The sequence below is a fragment of the Paroedura picta genome, chromosome 16, assembly GCF_049243985.1.
Source record: "Paroedura picta isolate Pp20150507F chromosome 16, Ppicta_v3.0, whole genome shotgun sequence".
NCBI classification, from domain to species: Eukaryota; Metazoa; Chordata; class Lepidosauria; order Squamata; family Gekkonidae; genus Paroedura; species Paroedura picta.
This window is the reverse complement of record NC_135384.1, coordinates 30,971,029-30,991,775: the sequence shown is the minus strand read 5'-3', so window position 1 is coordinate 30,991,775 and position 20,747 is coordinate 30,971,029. Positions and strand designations below refer to the sequence as shown.

The window sequence follows — 20,747 nt, the reverse complement described above, 5'->3', positions numbered from 1 at the left end:
GCTTGTTCTGTAATTTATGCTGTGCTGCATGATTTAAAAAGTCACCTCTATCTGTGAGTGAGGTGCCATTGATTAACAGACATTAACCCCAAGAAATGGTTTTGTCTTATTTAGATGTAATTTAATTGCAAGTTAAATGTTGCTTGGCTGGTTGACTGGTTTTCTGTACAATCCCATATCTAACTATGCAGCTAGCATTTGCTTCTGTAGGAGGTTCAGATGCAGCTTCACTCTCCTGAGTATAACACTTTAGCTCATGGTCAACATACTAGGGTTTATGTGTTTTGCTATCTTCATGAAGTACCAGTTGCACTGTAAGACAAGTGGAGCCTGTGCATCTTTCTTCAGTGTTTGCACATAGAAAGTTGCATTATAATTGCTTGGTACTTCTGCAGGTGGCTATGCTGAGCCAGCGCCAGTACATGTAAGAGCAAGCAGCTACCTAAGGAATATGCATGTCAGAAGATCTTGGTTTCAGTATCTTGATTTAACCTCCTTGTGGCCCTTATGAGAGGTGTGATGGAACAGGTCTGCTTTTGCTTTGTTCTCCTTTTTCTTGCTAGATGCCATCTTCTGGATGGGATATATAGGCACAAGCATATCTCTGGGCGATTCATTGCTACCACTAAGAGGACCAGACTCCCAGCTTCCCTTCCCTTATGTCAAGGTCCAGCCTCTAGACCACCCACTGTTCAGGGCCCTGACAGCAATGGGGTCACTTTATCTTCCTCCCCTTGGCACTGGGAGGTCAATGGCCTCATGAGAGCCAGTTTGGTGTAGTGGTTAGGAGTGCAGACTTCTAATCTGGCATGCCGGGTTCGATTCTGCACTTCCCCACATGCAGCCAGCTGGGTGACCTTGGGCTTGCCACGGCACTCATAAAACTGTTCTGACCAAGCAGTGATATCAGGGCTCTCTCAGCCTCACCCACCTCACAGGGTGTCTGTTGTGGGGACAGGAAAGGGAAGACAACTGTAAGCCCCTTCGGGTAGAGAAAAGCGGCATATAAGAACCAACTCTTCTTCCTACAGTGGGAAACTTTTCCTCCTTCCAGCCTGGGGGCAATCCCAAGGCTAGTGGGTGGGCTCTGCTCCTTCCAACCCATTCGTGGCTCTACCCTGGCAAGTCACACCAGTTTTACAACAGACTTCCACATTCTATGTTAACCTGGGACAGTAGAAAGTCAACCTAAGCCCCAGCCTTAACCAAGATGGCTTACCTTTTATGGATTTTCTGCCATGCACTTAACCATTCATGCAGATCCATCCATCCATCCCTTCCATGAGGCTCAGGGCAGTTTACATAAAACAAAGGGATATGCATTGTAACCGTAACGATAATCATAATGTAACAACAAGAACACTAAGAACCAGTATTGAAAAATAATATTACAATTAACTTTCATTTTTTCTACCTTATTCTTCCTGAGAAATGATTACTGTACCATTTTGTTAGTCCTGCTCCTTTCCAAGACGTTTCAGAAGTAACTTTCTGAATCACCTGTCATTTCTGTCTTCTACATCTTTGTTTTATCTGTTTTCATATTTCTATCCCACCATCTCTTCCATTTTGAAACCCGGTGGCCACACTGTACAGTGACTGGCACACATTGCTTGTGCTGATAGGCACTCTCTGTACATCCCGTTTCAGCAATGGGTACAAACAGAATTGTCCCTCTCCTGTGAAACTTTGCCTCTTATGCTTAGGTTTAGTTAGGGCTTGGCACACTGGCAATGCTTTGGAACTTTTGAGCCCAGGCAAGTTTTCTTCTGCTTGTACCCATGAAACCCTATACCCAGAATAATATTTGGTTGATCTTAAATGTGCCACTGGACTCAACCTTCATTCCATTGCTTCCAATAACATGGCTACTCACCATCTATGATTAGATATCCCTTTTCATTCAGAAGCCATAGCTGGCCTGGTTTGCCTGTGATGTCAACCCTCCATGGTTTGCCAAGAAAAAAGAAAGGAGAAAGAGGGTCTGAATGAGCAGGATGAGAAAGCAGGCCAGCCTAAGCCCCTGACATGTTCCCAGTGAGGAACATTAAAACAAAACCAGCTGAAAGTAAAACAGCATTTTGATTATTATAATAATCAAAATCAAAGGAAAGATTACCCATTGGAGCTACCGGTGGAAGTATTCACAGGAGAGAGGTGAGGAGGGGCCATAGCTCAGCGGTGGAACATCTTCATGGTATGCAGAAGACCCCTGGTTCAGTCCCCAGCATCTTCAGTTCTGGAACCAGGCAGGAGGTGGTGTGAAAGACTCTGGAAAATTGCTGGCAGTCTGAGTAGACAATACTGAATTTGATGGAATGACGGTCTGATTCAGTCCAAGTCAGCTTAATGTATATTAATGTGGTTTAGTGCAGGTTTACAAATAATTTATAAGTAATGCCTCAATTTTGAAGAAGAAGAAGAGTTGGTTCTTATATGCCGCTTTTCCCTACCCGGAGGCTCAAAGCAGCTTACAGTCGCCTTCCCATTCCTCTCCTCACAACAGACACCCTGTGGGGTAGGTGAGGCTGAGAGAGCCCTGCCTGGTCAGAACAGTTTTATCAGTGCCGTGGTGAGCCCAAGGTCACCCAGCTGGCTGCATGTGGGGAAGTGCAGAATTGAACCTGGCATACCAGATTAGAAGTCCGCACTCCTAACCACTACACCAAACTGGCTTTTGAGTAGACTTAGACCCTTCAAAGCCTATTGATTTCAACAGGGCATAAGCTTTCAGATTCATTTTACACAGGATGCTGACAAGATCCTGACCTGAGATTCCTGTTCCCCCACCAATGTTATTTTATTTTTGTGGCCTCAAGCCTGATATAGAATTTTGATTAATTGAAAAGCTTACAATAAGTGGCCAAGCAGAAACTTAAGACATCCTGATAAAATGCTAATATCTGTATTTTCCAGGGGAAACGGCATGCTCAGAAAGTTCGACTTTATTTACAAATGTACAGTGAACAAGAGGAAGGACAGGAACCCAAGAAACAGAAGAAGCAGTTTGTGAATTTCCAGGTGATGTTGCCCTTTCACACTAGAAATTGTATTATAGTTAATGATTAAGAAGTACTTCCATGGCTTTTCAGATTCAGAGTACACCCTACGCAACAGAGGAGCCACAATTTTTTAAACCAACCTTAAAATCGTTTTCTTTTATTCTATTATTTGAGAGAATATCAAGGAAACCAGGGAACAGTACACCAGATAATCACTATATGATTAAACAACTTTATGCTTTGGTTTCAGACAGACCCGAATGTGGACAAAAACACATACTGCAGGCTCTGCAACATGATCTTCACGTCGCCTGTTGTTGCTCAGTCACACTACCTGGGGAAGATCCATGCCAAGAAACTAAGGCAGTTCTCAGTAGACCAGGCTCATCAGCACTCGACTCCAAGCACTCAGCCAGAACCTGGTAAAGATAAAGGTAAAGGTATCCCCTGTGCAAGCACCGAGTCATGTCTGACCCTTGGGGTGACGCCCTCTAGCGTTTTCATGGCAGACTCAATACGGGGTGGTTTGCCAGTGCCTTCCCCAATCATTACCGTTTACCCCCCAGCAAGCTGGGTACTCATTTTACCGACCTCGGAAGGATGGAAGGCTGAGTCAACCTTGAGCCGGCTGCTGGGATTGAACTCCCGGCCTCATGGGCAAAGCTTTCAGATGGCTGCCTTACCACTGTGCGCCACAAGAGGCTCTTCTGGTAAAGATGCAGTGGGTTATATGTCCTGAGTTCCGCCTGTAACTTATTGTTCCTCTTTTGGATCCAAGCAGTGAAACTGCATCCTGGTGAGCAATGGAGTATTGATTTTCAAGGAATCAGACTAGTGGCTTATCTTCCTACTGATGATCCTTTATATACCCTTTAACATATAATGTTTGGATGGACCAGTGATTAGTGTCGTTTACCAGCCTTGCTCCTAGGGCTTGGCTTTTGATCCTATTCAGATTTATCAGTAAAAATAGTAACCAAAGGGGATGACTATGAAAAGGGACAGTATTCCAAGTGCAATCTTCATGAAACTGTAGAGTCACACAGATTCCGTTCTCTGCTGTTCTATACCTTTTTATTTCATCTGTTTCAGTGATGAAATACATGAAAGAAACTCCTCTTGACTTTGTTCTTTGTCTCAGGTCTGTCTTTAACATCAGCTGTTCCGGAGTTGGGTTCTGAGAAAGTTTCACAAGACGTTGAAGACCCATCTGTCTCCTCTAGTGCTCCTTCCAACTTAGATACTTCAGTGAAACACTGCAGGCTTTGCTTTGTGTCCTTCAACAATCCACTCATGGCCCATCAGCACTATGTTGGCAAGAAGCACAAGCGAAATGAAGCACGTAAGAAACTGTTGGCTGAGATAGGACCTGAGGCTATCCCTGGGGAATCCAAGGCCAGTGGTAAGTGAGCAGTCTGGGGCTACTTGTTCCACATGGTATCATCAACTGAGCTTGGCTCAGAGACATGGGATGTAGTCGTTGCACTGATCTGCATGTTTGACTTCTTCTTTGCACATATAAAACAAACACATGGGGACAGTCTAACTGTTCCCTTGGTGCTCTGGTGTGTGATAGGTCAAGATCTGTTGTCATGTTACCAAAAGTTTAGTAGCACCTTAAAGACTAACAAAATCTGTGGCAGGATATGAGTTTTCCTGAGTCACAGGTTACAGCTAGAATGTGAGTCCATTTTGTCCTTTTCTTTTGGAAAAACAGGCCAGTCCCTGAACAGAGAATTAATGAACAGCAGTCTTAACATTAGAAATCCCAACATTAAAATGCCAGTGAGTGAACACTTTAACTTTTCAGGACATTCATCTGCTGGCCTAAGAGTTGCAGTTTATTTACAAAGGAATTAGACTGCTGGAGTGCAACTGGACTGCAAACTCAAGATAGTGCATTCTCCTGGACTAAATTGAGACCTGGGTTTCCTGTCTTGTTAACAATGCTGATTTCTTCATGCCTACTATGCCCTGCATGTCACACCTAATCCAATAACACCAGCTATTGTCATTCAGCATCTGAAATTACTGCACACACCAAGATATGAGGACAGATGCTCTCACATTCCAGTTGTATGTGAATAAGGTCATAAATGTATTAGTCTTTAGGATAAGGTGCTACTGGACTCTAGCTCTTTTCCACTTTAATATGTGTTTTTATTTTATTCAAGTAAACATTCCAGTAATGTACTTTCCCATTTCTATTCTGAAGGTGTCATTCCAGTAAGAGATAAATGACATGAATCTCCCGATTGCTTATTTTAGCACTCATCATCTTGTACACTTTCAAGGAAGTAAAAACTGAATAATCTGCCTGTGGCTGTGTTATTTATTTTTAAAACTTTATACCATGACTAGTTCAAAGCCCATTCCTAACAATGGGCCTTGAAAGGGTTCTGGCCCCTGGCCAGGCAGCTTAAGGTGGCTTTGAGCCACAGCTCGCAGCGGGATCAAATGGGACAGGTGGGGGCTGGCCAGTTCGTTAGCAGGGCCAGGACAGAGCTCCTTAGCAGGCAGTCAGCAGGCCGGGAGGCCCTCATTAGCAGACCCAGCCTAGCAGGGCAAGAGGCTCTTGTTAACAGGCCCTGAAGAGCAGACTGCCTGTTTAGCAGGCCCTCCACCATGACCTTTTGCCAAGGGCCCTCTCCCCTTACCTGCTGCTGGCTCAGGCACTGAGGCACGTCTGAGAGCAAAGAGGCTAGAGTCCAGAGATGGAGGGCAGGAGCTGCAGGGGCAGGGCTAATCAGGGTGCAGCCGGCTGCACCCTGATTGGCCCTATTCCAACTTGGACAGCCGGACACATTCCACCCCCTAGGCTGTTTCACAAATATATAGAAGAACCATGGATAAAGATAGTAAATGAGCTGTCAAGATATTATTATTATTATTATTGTTATTGTTATTGTTATTGTTATTGTTATTTCAATTTATTTCCCGCCACTCCCAAATAGCTCATGGCCGGTTACGGTGTCTTAAAACCCCATTAAAAGACTTAAAAACTATCACAGCATGGCAGCGCAATAATAAAATCCCCTTCCTTACCCCCCTTCCTAAAAAGGGGAGGCGGAGGAGAAGGAGGTCAACGGTGTTCAATAAGAAGCCCAGGGGAGAGCTGTCGATGTACCACAGCAGCCCCAGCCTCAACCTGGCAGAAGAGCTCCGTCTTGCAGGCCCTGCGGAACGTTGAAAGGGCCCACTCTCCCGGGAGCTCATTCCACCTGGTGGGGGATAGGACCGAAAAGGCCCTGGCCCTGGTCGAGGCTAGGCGTGCTTCCCTAGGGCCGGGAACGACCGGAAGATTCTCACTTGCAGAGCTACAAATAAATAAAAACATAAAATAAGATTAATTAAATAGCAATAAGAAGCAGTAGTAAAATAAGACAAGCAATAATAAAACAGAAAAGAGCCACAACCAAACACAAGAATTTAAAAAATGTAAAATTATTCCCCTGAAGACAATTATAGTTAAAATTATAATTTAAAGGCTGGGCAACTGGTAATTTATTTGACAATTTTAAAGGTAATTACTGAATGCTTATGCAGCGTGCCAGACAAATAGCAGGGAAAATTTTTTTATAATGCACAATCAGAAAACACAAAAATTATAACAATTTTTTTTTGTTTTGTAATATTTTTAAATTAACATTTTGGCTGGGAGGAGGAAAGGTGTCATTGTTCTTATATCTTTTTAACCTGTCCTTCTTCCTGCAGTTGGGTCTGTCAACTATATTTGCCCCATATGTAACATCAACCTAACATCCATAGAAATGTACCAGTCTCACATGAACGGAAATAAGCATCAAATGAAGTAAGTATCTTTCCAACATTTACCTTCTGGTTCTGCATCTAGAGCTGCACACCTTGTGCTGTGAAGGTGATATCCAGAGATTTTCTGTTAAATTGATCTGGATTTTGTTAGTTTATCCAGTTTGAGTTGTAAATTTACTCTCCACAGAATTTATGTTAAGGATTCGTTCCTACTCCAGATATGTTACAAAACATGGGAAATGAATGAGACTCCGATTGGGGCCCTCTATTTGTATTGCAGTTTATTTGCCGATTGCAAGCAGGACACTCAAACTTTGAAAATATGTGTTTTCCCCAAAAGCATTTAGAATAAAAAAGTTTCTTTGCACATTCCTCATTACACTGAGGAGTAATGATTTATAAACTCCTAGAGCTAGCTTTTTTGGGGTAAGAGGATATCTCCAGTAACACAGCTCCTGATTCGGCATGTGCTGAGAGAGAGGAGTTGTGCTATCCTGCTCAGGTTCCTATAACCTGCCACACAAACAAGGTCACTTGGAGACTTCTCTGAGGTTTCTGTCACTCCTCAAATTTTCAAAAGTTTTTCTTAGGATACTGTTGTCAATAGATTTCTCTTAGGTTTGAAAGCAGATAGAGTTGACCTGATCCCTTTCAAACCCCTGCCCAAAAGCCATCTTCAGCCTTTTCAAGATCTTCAGAGAATTTTCAACTGCTGCATCCTGAAAGCTGAACAGGCATCAGACTCAACTCCAAACATTTATGGTGTCATCCCCCCAAATTATCTCCCTCTGAAGATTTTAGTTTGATTTTAGACTTTTTAGAGTCAGCTTGGTATGGTGGTTAAAAGCAGTGGTCCCTAAACTGATTGGCTGGGCATGATTCCCTATTCCTCCTCACCTGCAGCCAGCTGGGTGACCTTGTGCCAGTCACAGTTCTCTCGGACTTTTCTCAACCTCAACTCTCTCACAGGATATTGTTGTGGGGAGAAGAAGGGAAGGCAATTGTAAGCCATTTTGATTTGGAGTAGTGAAAAGCAGAGTACAAAAACCCAGCTCTTCCTCTATGGTCCAAGGATGAAAGCCTTCAAAAGCCTTCAGGTCCCCAGATAGGCTCCAGCTCATAATCACCAGTTCATGACTGTGGTTGTGGTTCATTCAGTCTGCATCTTGTGCTACTGTTGAGTGTCCTATATTCTCTGCCTTGATCGATGTTGAAAGGAAACATGGATCAAACAATCCACCTGCCCCTCAGGTCAAGGCAGCTTGAAGGCCCGCATAGAATTCAACCTGAAGGCTATGATTTCCTTTGTCCACCACCTAGTCTGGACTTGCCTCTAGAGGCATCTTTGGGCAAAGGTTGCCAAGTCATCACACACAGAAGGTAAAAAGTTGGATGATTTTGATAGTCTGCACCACCAGACTTATGACCTTCACATCCAACGTGGCATGGCTTTCCTCCTGGGAACAGGAAATACTTCAGTTGGCAAAACAGCAATTTTTTCTCCCAAGCAATTTGTAGAATGCAGCTCCAAATATATACCTGCTGCTCTTACTGTTTGGCTGTGATCCTTCCCTCTGAGATTTGAAGCCAGGATAAGAATAAATTTGCCTTCAGAAATCTAGACCAGCAACACGCTCCATGGGCTTCTCATTGGTTGCCAAATCTGAGGCTTTGAGATAATTAGAGCAGTAATGCTGATCTTCAGATCTAATTGTAAAACATTCTCATGGCTGACCAAGTTACAACAGTGTGCTCAGTTGTAACTTTATTCAGGAAGCTCAGTATGATATTTTGGAGGGTTCCCTTTACCAGCATCTCCTCTTTGAAACTATCTCTCAGACATGGACACAATCTCCTCAAACTTCTGGATCTTTGCCTCCATAAAGGTAAAGGTATCCCCTGTGCAAGCACTGGGTCATGTCTGACCCTCGGGGTGACGCCCTCAGTGTTTTCATGGCAGACTCAATACGGGGTGGTTTGCCAGTGCCTTCCCCAGTCATTACCATTTACCCCCCAGCAAGCTGGGTATTCATTTTACCGACCTCAGAAGGATGGAAGGCTGAGTCAATCTTGAGCCGGCTGCTGGGATCGAACTCCCAACCTCATGGGCAGACAGCATGTCGCTGCCTTACCACTCCGCACCTCCATAAGCCTGGGTTAGATGGGTTAAAACATCATTTTTGATGTGTGCTAAAAATGTTTCAACTCAGTTTTAACCAGCAGTGTTTCAATATAGCTTTTTGTTTTGCCTGACTAAATCCATGTGCAACATATCTAGACAAAATACTTTACCTTGGCCTTTCCCCTCATTACTACCACCACATCTGACGGGGAAAATACCGACAAAAAAGTAGTGTGCTTTTGCCTTGATTCTGTTGGGGTGCATTGTGTTGTATTGTATTATATTTTTAATTTCATTTTTTAAAGAAAACCAGAAAAAAAGAACAGGGGTGGGTGGGAATTTAACATCCAACAACTAAAAAGGATTTTGGGTAGGAGATACTTATGAAGTAAAGACAAAAATATAACAGCAGTGGTGGATTTACACATAAGTTTCTATAAATTGTTTACAAATATCATTCTAAAATTACTCCATATACAATTTCCATCTATATGACATGCATTCAAATATTGATATACTAAGATCTTCAGCTCACTAATTTACCATAGATGGGCTTTTATCTTTCAAATATTTTAATGCAAGTCTTTTAGTAAGGGCTCAGAGAGTCAATTTTTGTTGACAATTAGTCTTCAAGAGACAGGCAGATAGATTAAAAGGACTTAAGCATCCTCAAAACCAAGTGAACATTCTAATACAAAATTGATATGAGTAATAACTTGTTCACAGAAAAAAAGAATAACTAGCCATGCCTGTGAATTTCAGCACCACTAATTAGACATTTTAGTCAGTCCTTTGCTAAAGAGTCACTGTGGTGTCCAGAGTATCCTAAACATAATGTTTTTTTGTGTAGCCCTATTGATTTGAAGCAGCAGGGCAAAGTTTGAGTCCAGTGGCAACTTTAAGACCAACAAAATTTTATTCACTAACATTCAATTGAATAAAGCTTTGTTGGATTCAAACAGTGTTATAATGTTTTGCTGGGGGAAGCTGCATGATGTTTCTCTCTTGCTCCAGCCTTGTCTGTTTTTTATCCCTGTCTGATTCCCAAAGCCAAGCAAATTCGTGTTTGTTTCTATTCACTGCCTTTATTTAGTCTTGCACTGGAAAACTGTAGTTATGTTGCAGTCAGCTCTGAACACGCAGCATCATAATCTGCTGAGCCACAGGAGTGGCACAGGCACTTGAATGGGTTGGTTTTAAGTGGCCCACAGCCTGTTGTGTCACACGTCCAAATGAAGCAGAAGGCCTGAGTGCAGGTGACCCAGCCAGCTGCCTGACTGAATAGTATCACTGTGCAGCTGGTGAACTTGGCAACATGCTGCTTGTTTTGAATTGTGAGCAAATTGTCAAGGGAATTGACTGAGGTGTTCAGCTCAGCAACAACAAGAGAAACAGGTATAGCAAACAAAATGAATTCAAATGTTTGTCGCATTTTTTGCAAAATCCATATAATCTCTTGACTTGGACCCTAGAAAAGGTTCCTTACTAATGATAGCATCTGAAGGCAGAAAACAAATGAGTTCCGCAAGTGGTTTTTTTGGGGGGTGGGGAGGGACTTTGGTGTGGTCCTGTCTGTTAGTCTTGTCTGTGCAATGGTCACTCTCTGAACTTTCTAAAAGGCCCCTGAAAGGGAGTTGCTGCTACCGCCCCTCCTCCCAAAGGGAGCTTTAGTTCCCTGTCTCTGCGTACCACAAAATGTGGGGTGAGAATGCCTTCTGACATAACTCGCCGCTGCAGCAGAAGCAACTGGGACTTCTGTTTTTAATTTTTAAAAAGTAATCTGGAGCTGTAGGGGGAGAACTTAATATTTCCAGAGGGTAAAGTTTGTTGCCCTTGGAGGGCCATGACTTATGCTTGATCTACTTAGGTGAAGTGCACATACTGTCCAAACCTCAGCAAATACGCTTTCTGTGATTGTTTATTAAGACATCAGGCTTCCTTTGGGGTGAGACTCTAGCAGCTAATATGAACCACAAAACCTCAGCCTGTGGAACTGAGTCAGTGTCAGATATGTCACGCCACCCCCGGAGTGTCATGCCAGTGTCATACCACCCCCAGAGTTGGTTTTTAGGGGGGGTATTTTCATTGTGTTATGTCACTGCATATGTCTTGGATGTTGGTTTTTGTCAGGGTATTGTTGTATTTTTAGGGGTATTTTATTGGGATTTTTATTGAATGTAACCCGCCATGAGCCTTCTGGGAGTGGCAGGATAAAAGTCTAATAATAATAATAATAATAATAATATGCTTCTCTGGTAGTCTGGGGGTGAGACAGGCTCTGCTTCTGGGAGAAGCTGTCCTCTATTGGTAGGCAGGGTTGCCAATCTTTGTGCAATTTTTGGAAGGGGAGGAGCTTGTCTCTCAGGCAATCCCCAGACTTTGGCCCTGCCTTAAGGCAGACTGACATTGATAGCATTCCTTTAGAGCGCCAGTATTTCTCGGTTTTCTATATTTTTCAATATTTTTTCCCATTTTTCTATTTAATTTCTCTTGCTGGGAGATCAACAAGGGAGAGGGATGGACATCGTTCGCCCCCAAGCTGAGTGTCTTTTGGTAGCAGAAAAAAGAGGAGTCATCTGCAGAGCTAAGAGTTTCCCCCCTCCCAGCTCTTTCACTCCTTGGGGGGGGGGATCTCCAGCTTTGGGCTGGGAGCTCCCCCAGTTGATCTCTGTGCAGGGGTGTCACTTGCTTCTGCATTGGAATTCTTCAAGCCCACCATGCGGACTCTAGGAGCTTACCAGATTGGCTGGGCAGGGCAAGCCAGCATCTTAGCTGTTCAAACAGCCCTATGCAAAACTCCTGGATCTTAATAAGAATCCTTACTAGAAGCCCCAGGACAGGGTTGTTTATTCATTATTCCCCCCTCCCCGGTGGGAAATTGCAGTGTGGGACTTCCTCCGTTCGTGCCTCAGTACAGTATAGTTTTTTGTCTGGAGCTCCCCATTCCCCTGTCCAAGTCTCTGCATATGGCTCCCAAATGGAGTTCCTGGCAGGAATTCCTGCTTGTGACCTTTCCTAATCCCTGGGCTAATCTACTAGCATGGATTAAGGGTGGGGAAATGCAAAATGAAATGAGAGGAGCCATTTATGAGGCTATTCTTCACCTAAATAATTATTCTATTAAGTCTACCACTAGATATGGTAGGCACACTCCCTCCACTGGTGTATTCCATAGGATATCTCTCTCTCTCTCTCTCCCTCTCTCCCTCCCTCCCTCCCTCCCTCTCTTTCTCTCTCCTTCTCTCTCTCTCTCTCTCTCTCTCCCCCTCCATGATGGACACTAGGTTATTATACTATAGACATAGCAGGGAGCAAAGCCTTCCTTTGGATAGTTATGAGGAATCTGAATGCTCAGATCTTTTCCTAAAGAAGAGGGTGAATTATCAGACAAAGAAGAGTCTGTGAACAAAAACATGCAGACTTGTCATTTCCCACAGGAAGTCCTTTATAAAATACACCCAACAGAGCTGTGAATCTTAGAAATTCCATTTAATAACAAAAAGGAGTTGCACATGACCTGGACAAACTAGCTGGTTCTGCAAGAGCCTTCCCTAAAGCAGGTTTGTCAGATCTTGAGATCCCATTTGAAGACCCAGAGAGTGTCCAGCTTCCAATTTTTGGGCAACATTTAATAAGGCTTCCATCCCTCCCTCAGGGGGTGGAGGATGTACATTGAACGGTTTTATGCATCTAGGATCATGTGTTTATCATCAACTATATTGACCTCAAAAAGGAGTCCTACATCTAGGGATAATGATATGGATCAGGACAGATTTCATCAGAAAGATGTGAGAAAATCCTAACTTCAATACAGGAGATTTCAAGTCACTCTCAAGTGGAGGTGATGGCCATAGCAAGACTTCTGGCGATGATGGTGTCATGCCAAGTTGTTGTCTTGTGGTCCTGGTTTTCTCATTCATCCGCTTTCCAGGATGTTACAGCCAACAAAGATTAAGATTACGCAGCTACATGGATCCCTGTATGGAAGCTGCCAGGTTTCTGGAGTTGAAACCAGTACAGAATCAAAGAGAATAGTCATGACAACAAATACCAGCCTTGGGCTGGGGGGTTTCACACAGAAGTGAGAATGGTGCAGGGCACATGGTATCATGAAGAATTGTCAAGAAGCATCAGGGCAATAAGGCTGGGACAGCATGTCCCAGTGCACATGACAACGTGACTGCCAAATCCTATCCCAATATCCAGGGTGGTACCAAATACAGATCACTCTATGCAGAGGCCATGCTGATTATGCAATCGGCAGAGATACATACAAAGTCAATGAAGCAAGTTCTTGTGGCAGGATAGGACAACATATTAGTCATCTAAATTGAGCAGAATGGATGCCAAACAAGATAACATTCCAACAAATTTGCCACAGGTTCAGAAAGGTGGGCCTCTTTGTGACAGAGCAATATCTTCAAATTCCATTTCAAGGAAAGTCTCCACAAGTAATAGTAAAGGTAAAGGTAAAGGTATCCCCTATGCAAGCACCGAGTCATGTCTGACCCTTGGGGTGACGCCCTCCAGCGTTTTCATGGCAGACTCAATACGGGGTGGTTTGCCAGTGCCTTCCCCAGTCATTACCACTTACCCCGCAGCAAGCTGGGTACTCATTTTACCGACCTCGGAAGGATGGAGGGCTGAGTCAACCTTGAGCCGGCTGCTGGGATCGAACTCCCAGCCTCATGGGCAAAGCTTTCAGACGGCTGCCTTACCACTCTACGCCACAAGAGGCTCAAGTAATAGTAGTAGACATATTAAGCTAGGATTGGCCAAATCAGCTACTGCACGCCTTTCCAACCATGCAATTGATCCAGAGGGTGATTCAAAGAATCCTCAACCTCAAGATGGAAGTAGTATTAATGGCTGCTTTTGAGTTATGAAACTCTTAGTTCCAGGACCTGCTGAGTCAGTCATGGAGCTCTGGTGTTTCCCAATCAGGAAGTAACTTCTTCAGCAGGGGTTTCCCATTAATCCACTGCCCAAGCTACTAAGACTCACAGTTCTGAGGTTGAGCGATCATGGTTCAAAACAATAAGGATAGAGTTATTAGCACCATGGTAGCCTCCAGGAAGGGTTCTGTCAACAAAGTCTGCTAACTGACTCATGGCAGGCCTTCAAACTACCGTGTTCCAACAATGGGAATGAACTGAAAGCTTACAATGGAAAATATTTTTTCATTCTTGCAAGAAGGTTTGGACAAAGGTCTTATTACAAGTACATTGAAAAGGTAGGTGACAGCTATTTCGGCCATGAGGGGATTAGGAAAGGGAGGATCCTATCACAGCACCCACGTGTAAAGAATCTTCTAAAGGGCACATCCTTGATTGGTCCTCATCAGGTTTATCATTTCCCTACTTGGAGCCTGAAGGTAATGCTTAAGGTACTTTCTTGAGCTTTCGAACCAATGACCACATGCCATCTCAGAAAACTCACCTTTAAAGCCATCTTGGTGGACATCATCTCAGCTAAGAGGGTGTTAGAACTCAGGTCTCTCTCAGTGGACAAAGAGCTCTGTGTTTTTCATGTAGTGCTCTGACTTGACCCCAACATTTATACCAAAAGTAAATTCCACCTTTCATAAATCAGACCTGATTCTTTTCTCCTCCTGAGCCTCAAGCACCCTCAGGAAAAGGAGTGCATTGCTTGGGTATTAAAGGGGATTTGATAGGACTAAGACTTCTAGAAAGACTGACTATGCATTTGTCTTTTTCAGGAAAGTTTCCCTTGGGAACAGAGTCTCTACCTCTACAATTAGTAAGTGAGTCACAGGGTAAATTCAGCTCACATACAAATCCACAGGCTTAGAGCCTGCTTTGGCCATTACAGCTCACTCCGGTGGCTATTTCTGCAGCCTATAGATCTTTTCCTTCTTTAGAGGTCATTTGTAAGGCTGCTTCTGTAGGTCCATCCACTCCTTTGCCAGGCTTTACGGGATAAATAGTTTGCCTCAGTTGAGGCTGCTTTTGGAAAGAGGCTTCTACAGCATGCCCTCTTGGTCTGGCAACTGAGTCTCTTCACTCCCTGGGGCGCACTGCTTTTGTGCATCCCGGAAGTAGAGGCTGCCCCACCCTGCATCACTGAAGAATGGAAGATTTGTTGCAGTTACTGAGACTCTTCCTTCCTTCTCAATGAACCCAGGGTGAGCCAGTCTCTTTCCACCCAAGGGCAGAACTGCAGATCCGGCTCTTGGGACCAGTGGGAGGATGCTGTCTTAGGGGGTATTACTTTTATCCTTCCTTTCATTTATTTATATTTTCATTTATATGCCATCCCTCTCTGGATGGACCCTGAGCGGCTTATATATATCAATAAAACCTGTAAAAAAGTTAGATTACAATACAATAAGTGGGTTTGGCTGGGGGGCCCGTTGGATGCTAATGGTGATCCGTGGCCTCAACCGCATGACTGGTAGAAGAATCCCATCTTACAAGCCCCCCCCCCCAAACTCTGTGTGTGGGGGGGGGGCTCACAACTCCAACAGCAACTCATCCCACCAGGTTGGAGTTAGAGCCAAAAAGGCCCTGGCTCTGGTTGAGGCCAAGCGCACCTTTCTGGAGCCAGGGATTACCAGCCGGTTGGAATTACCTGAACAGAGAGTGCTCTGGGGGATGTATTCAGAGAGGCGGTCCCTCAGGTACATAGGTCTCAGACCGTGCATGGCCTTAAAGGTTAAAACCAGCACTTTAAGCTTGATCTGGAATTCAGCCAGCAACCAGCTGTTGGAGATCTGGTCCTGTATGTGCTCTCCATGGGGTCCTTGATAGGACCTGTGCAGCCACATTCTGGACCAACTGCAGCTTCCAGATCTGGAATAAGGGAAAGCCTGCTTAGAGCAATTTACAGTAATCTAACCTCGAGGTGATGGTCGCGTGGATCTTCCTGTTGAGACACTGAGAGTTTTCTTCCAATGCTCTGTGTTTATACAATTTTGTTGTGTTCAGTTTACCTTTTCAACTGTTTGTTGGAAGTTCCAACTTAGTTCTTGTATAAATGGGGGTGGGGGGAGAGAGAGAGAGAGATTGCTTGCTTTGGAATGAGACTAGACATTCGAGAAACACCTCCCCCTTCAGAAAGTGCACACAGATCAGTGACCTTTCCTGCCAATAGGGAAGAGCTTCTCCCAGAAGTAGAGCCTGCCCCAACCCTGAACCATTGAGAAAGAAGATTAGCAGTAACTTAGACAAATCTTCCATTCTCAGGATTTTCAGAGCCAACTAGCAGAACTCAAAAGATAAGGGCTCAGGGCAGCATTGGTTCTTATTACATTTTCTAAGGGTTTGTTGTTGTTAGGTGTGAAGTCATGTCCGACCCATCGCGACCCCATGGACAATGATCCTCCAGGCCTTCCTGTCCTCTACCATTCCCCTGAGCCCATTTAAGTTTGCACCTACTGCTTCAGGGACTCCAGCCAACCACCTCATTCTCTGTCATCCCCTTCTTTTGCCCTCGATGGTTCCCAGCTTTAGGCTCTTCTCCAGGGAGTCCTTCCTTCTCATGAGGTGGCCAATGTATTTGAGTTTCATCTTCAGGATCTGGCCTTCTAAGGAGCAGTCAGGGCTGATCTCCTCTAGGTCTGACTGGTTTGTTTGCCTTGCAATCCAAGGGACTCGCAAGAGTCTTCTCCAGCACCAGAGTTCAAAAGCCTCAGTTCTTTGACACTCGACCTTCCTTATGGTCCAACTTTCACAGCCATACATTGCAACTGGGAATACCATAGCCTTGACTAGACGCACTTTTGTTGGCAGGGTGATGTCTCTGCTTTTTAGGATGCTGTCTAGATTTGCCATAGCTTTCCTCCCCAGGACCAAGCGTCTTTTAATTTCTTTGCTGCAGTCCCCATCTGCAGTGATCTTGGAGCCCAGGAAAATAAAATCTGTCAGTATCTCCATTTCTTCCCCATCTATTTGCCAGGAATTGAGAGGGCCGGATGCCGTGATCTTTGTTTTCTTGATGTTGAGTTTCAAGCCAACTTTTGCACTCTCCTCCTTCACCCACATCAACAGGCTCTTTAGTTCCTCTTCACTTTCTGCCATTGGAGTGGTATCATCTCCATATCTGAGGTTGTTGATATTTCTCCCTGCAATCTTGATCCCAATTTGTGATTCCTCTAATCCCGCTTTTCTCATGATGTGCTCCACATACAAGTTAAATAGGCAAGGCGATAGTATACAGCCTTGCCGAACTCCTTTCTCAATTTTGAATCAGTGATTCCATGTTCAGTTCTCACTGTTGCTTCTTGACCTGCATATCTCAAGAGACAAATAAGATGCTCTGGTATTCCTACCTCTTTAAGAACTTGCCACATTTTGTTGTGCTCCACACAATCAAAGGCTTTAGCATAGTCAATGAAGCAGAAGTAGATGTTCTTCTGGAAGCCCCTAGCTTTCTCCATGATCCAGCGTATGTTGGCAATTTGATCTCTAGTTCCTCTGCCTCTTCGAAATCCTGCCTGTACTTCTGGAAGTTCTCGGTCCACACATTGCTGGAGCCTAGCTTGTAGGATTTTGAGCATAATTTTGCTATCATGAGAAATGAGTGCAATGGTGTGGTAGTTTGAACATTCTTTGGCATTGCCCTTCTTTGGGATTGGAATGTAAACTGACCTTTTCCAATCCTGTGGCCGTTGTTGAGTTTTCCAAATTTGCTGGCATATTGAGTGTAGCACTTTTAGTGCATCGTCTTTTCAGATTTTGAATAGTTCAACTGGAATGCTGTCACCACCACTAACCTTATTGTTGCTCAGACTTCCTAAGGTCCCCATTTGACTTCACATTCCAGAATGTCTGGCTCCAGGTCAGTAAATCCCCCATTGTGGTTATCAGGGACGTTAAGCTCGCTCTTGTATAGTTCTTCTGTGTAATTTTGCCACCTTTTAAAAATCTCTTCTGGTTCTGTGAGGTCCCTACCATTTTGGTCCCTTATCATGCCCATCTTTCTTTGCATGAAACGTTCTCTTCATATTTCTAAGGGGTAGCAACCAAAAAGGGGATGACAGAAAATGTGGTGGCTGGATGGAGTCACTGAAGCAGTAGGTGCAAACTTAAATGGACTCCTGGGGAATAGTAGAGGACAGGAAGGCCTGGAGGATCATTGTCCATGGGGTCACGATGGGTCGGACACAACTTTTCACCTAACAACAAGCAACCAAAAAACCAAAACTGATAACCAGGGTGACTCTTCATCTGCTGTTGCAACTTTAATCCTGTTTTGTTCAAGCCCAAGTTTTGTGTTACCTTTTCTCAGCTGGGTCAAGCTCCTTTTCTTCTAACTTCATGAACATTCTTAGACAACTACACTATTTGCCCATGTATTCGTATTGTATCCAATGTCCATATTGTTGTCCCTTTCAGAGGGAGAAATGGGGGAGAAATAGATGATACCATCCATTCCTGCAGAAAGGAAGGATCTTTGTCCCATGCAATTTGTTTTCTTCACACAGACCTACTCTTCCTTATGTGGGGGACAGAGTGATCCTGGCAGTAATTGGCATGATGGCTGCTGGGACGAGTAACACAGTTATTCTCCCTATCCCCCTTTTGTTACTTTTCTCTCAGGTTCTCCTTGGCAGGATGACAGACATTGGACTAAACATGAATCTGAATGGGACAGGTACTGCTATGAACGTTTAATACCTAGAGCCATACGAAGCGAGTTATCATTCCAGACAACTGTATGCTCACTGCTGTCATTCATTTTAGCCATCCGGGCATTCCCATCACAACTCTTCATTTGGAGATGTCTCTGCAGTATCACCATCAGTGCCAGACTGGGTGCCTTCATCATCCACAGTTTTTGCACTACCTCCTTGATTAATTGCTTTTTATGCATGTGCCAATTCAGGACAAGGTATGCACAGCCTTACCTGGGCTGACCCTCTGCCCTGTGGGCTCCTGAACCCCAAAGGGCGAGGGTGGAAGTGAAGAAGAGCCTGCTAACTGGCAAGCAACCACTGAACAAGATTGGACTTGGAACAAATTTAGAGTCCAGTGGCACCTTTAAGACCAACAAAGTTTTATTCAAGGTATGAGCTTTCATGTGCTTGCACATTTCCTCAGATACAATGTCCAAACTAAGATTGGACTTAGTTTGTTTCACCTCTTCTCACAGATATTTAATACCTGGAGATGTCCAGAGGCACGAGGACTTGGGAATGAGCAGAAGGGCTCTTGTTCTTCACTTCTTAGTCCCCTAGGGCTGCAGCCTACTGATGAATGGAAGTTCTGACTGACAAAGAGAGAAGAAGTCCTCCCTTTCACTCAGGAGCTTTCCCTTCTCCCATTTGTCTTGAATTTTCATTTGTGTTGAATGCAGCTTTGTGCCCTCATTGAGGAGAATAAAGTGTCTTGTGTAACTCAGGTGTCCCCTCTGCCTCTTACATCACATGCTTCAAAACCGCTGCCTATTACAGAGGAATGCACAGGATCAACCGTCCCCTATTCTTTCTTGTTCTCCCACCCTACTCTGAATATAGTAATTAGTGAGACATTTTCTGACTTCCCTCTGCACCTGCTTGCACAGAGGCCTGGAAACTTGCTAGTATGAAAATGAAATTCTGTAGTAGCACTTATCTGTAGTACTTCCTGTTATGAAACCCGTAGGCCAAGCCACCATCTCTTTATGTGGGGCAACAATATGGTGCCCTTCAGACATGGAATGTATCCCTGATGCTTTAAACTGAAGTAATCTCCTGGGCCAACCTGCTATGTCATCCCCCAAGACGAAAGCAGGCTGTTTTAATGGGCAGTTTAGTCTTTGGATATGTGATTATAATATTTAGCCAGGTTGGGGAGGTATCTGACCATAGAAAAGGGCATGTGCATTGCCTTAAATTATCTCAGAGTGTAAATGAGCCTGTTTCAGCCCTGTTATCGTGTTGACTATGTGGTTAGAAAGACAGTAAATAGACAGCTGGTGAAATGGAGTGTGGCCCAATTAGAAATGAGATTACCCCACTTCAGTTTCAAATACTATCTGCACCCCGACCCCCAACCGATGAACCTTTCTATGTGAGAAGATGTAGGCACACCAAACACCCTGATTCTTTCTTGAGCACATGAGCAACAAACCACCCAACTAAACACATCCACTCTGCCTCCAGCTGGAGAGTCCACAGGACTCTGCAATTGAAAGGGAAAGGGCATCCTTGATATGTTAGGGCAGTGGTCTCCAACCCCCAGTCCGGGGACCGGTGCCGGTCCGTGGCTTCTCCCCGGCTGCTGCCTCGGGGGCTGCCCTGTCACTCTGCGCCGGCTCACCTTTGGTGCTCTCCAGCGGTCACCATGGCTGGGGTGCCCCCTCGGTGTGGCACTGAACAGCAGCTGCTCACAGCGCCCCCCCCAGTGGGCGGTGAAAAGTCAGGGGCGCCGGCGGAAAAGCCAGTGGAGTAGGGGCTCATGCGGCGGCAGCGGCATCCCTCAGCAAAAGACTACTCCCACCCCCACCCTCCGGGCCTCAGTAAAATTGTCAAGCATTGACCGGTCCGCGGTGAAAAAAAGGTTGGGGACCACTGTGTTAGGGGACACTGTCTTGTCAGTCCTGCAAATCAAATCAAGGTGGTGATTGAGCAGTGGCAAGGAAAAGCTTTTCTCTGTGTGCTCAAAATATATGAATAATATTCTCGTAATATAGACAAGTAACTTTTCCCTGTCCTTATGTCTCAGGTTGTCAGGTTGATTGTTGATTATCTCAAAGGATGTTCAGTTTACATAACATTATTTGCCTACACAGGCTCTCTTGCCTCAGCTTTTCCTCCTCTTCCTGTCTTCAGCCATCTCTTGTCATTTCCTCTCTGTCTTTGCTCAGACTAGTGGGGGTGGGGGTGGGGGTGGGGAGTAGATAAAGCAGTT

The 20,747-nt window shown here is 44.5% G+C and overlaps 1 protein-coding gene across 12 annotated transcripts in view; it reads left to right on the top strand.

The window, feature by feature from the left end:
- Positions 1-20,747, top strand: part of LOC143826675 (zinc finger matrin-type protein 4-like) — a 28,769-nt gene that overhangs the window by 2,736 nt on the left and 5,286 nt on the right. For 4 of the 12 annotated variants that reach the window (XR_013227085.1, XM_077315553.1, XM_077315551.1 and 1 more), the window contains 6 exons: positions 2,917-3,021; positions 3,253-3,436; positions 4,144-4,404; positions 6,717-6,813; positions 14,615-14,655; positions 18,456-18,510. Coding sequence is in view for 8 of the 12 variants with exons in the window: in XM_077315553.1 (XP_077171668.1) it covers positions 2,917-3,021; positions 3,253-3,436; positions 4,144-4,404; positions 6,717-6,813; positions 14,615-14,655; positions 18,456-18,510 (743 nt within the window). In the remaining 4 variants the exon portion in view is untranslated. Of the gene's footprint in view, positions 1-2,916; positions 3,022-3,252; positions 3,437-4,143; positions 4,405-6,716; positions 6,814-14,614; positions 14,660-18,455; positions 18,511-18,599; positions 18,923-19,008; positions 19,253-20,747 lie in introns of those variants that run through there. The other 8 variants (XR_013227087.1, XR_013227088.1, XR_013227089.1 and 5 more) reach the window with 8 other exon arrangements.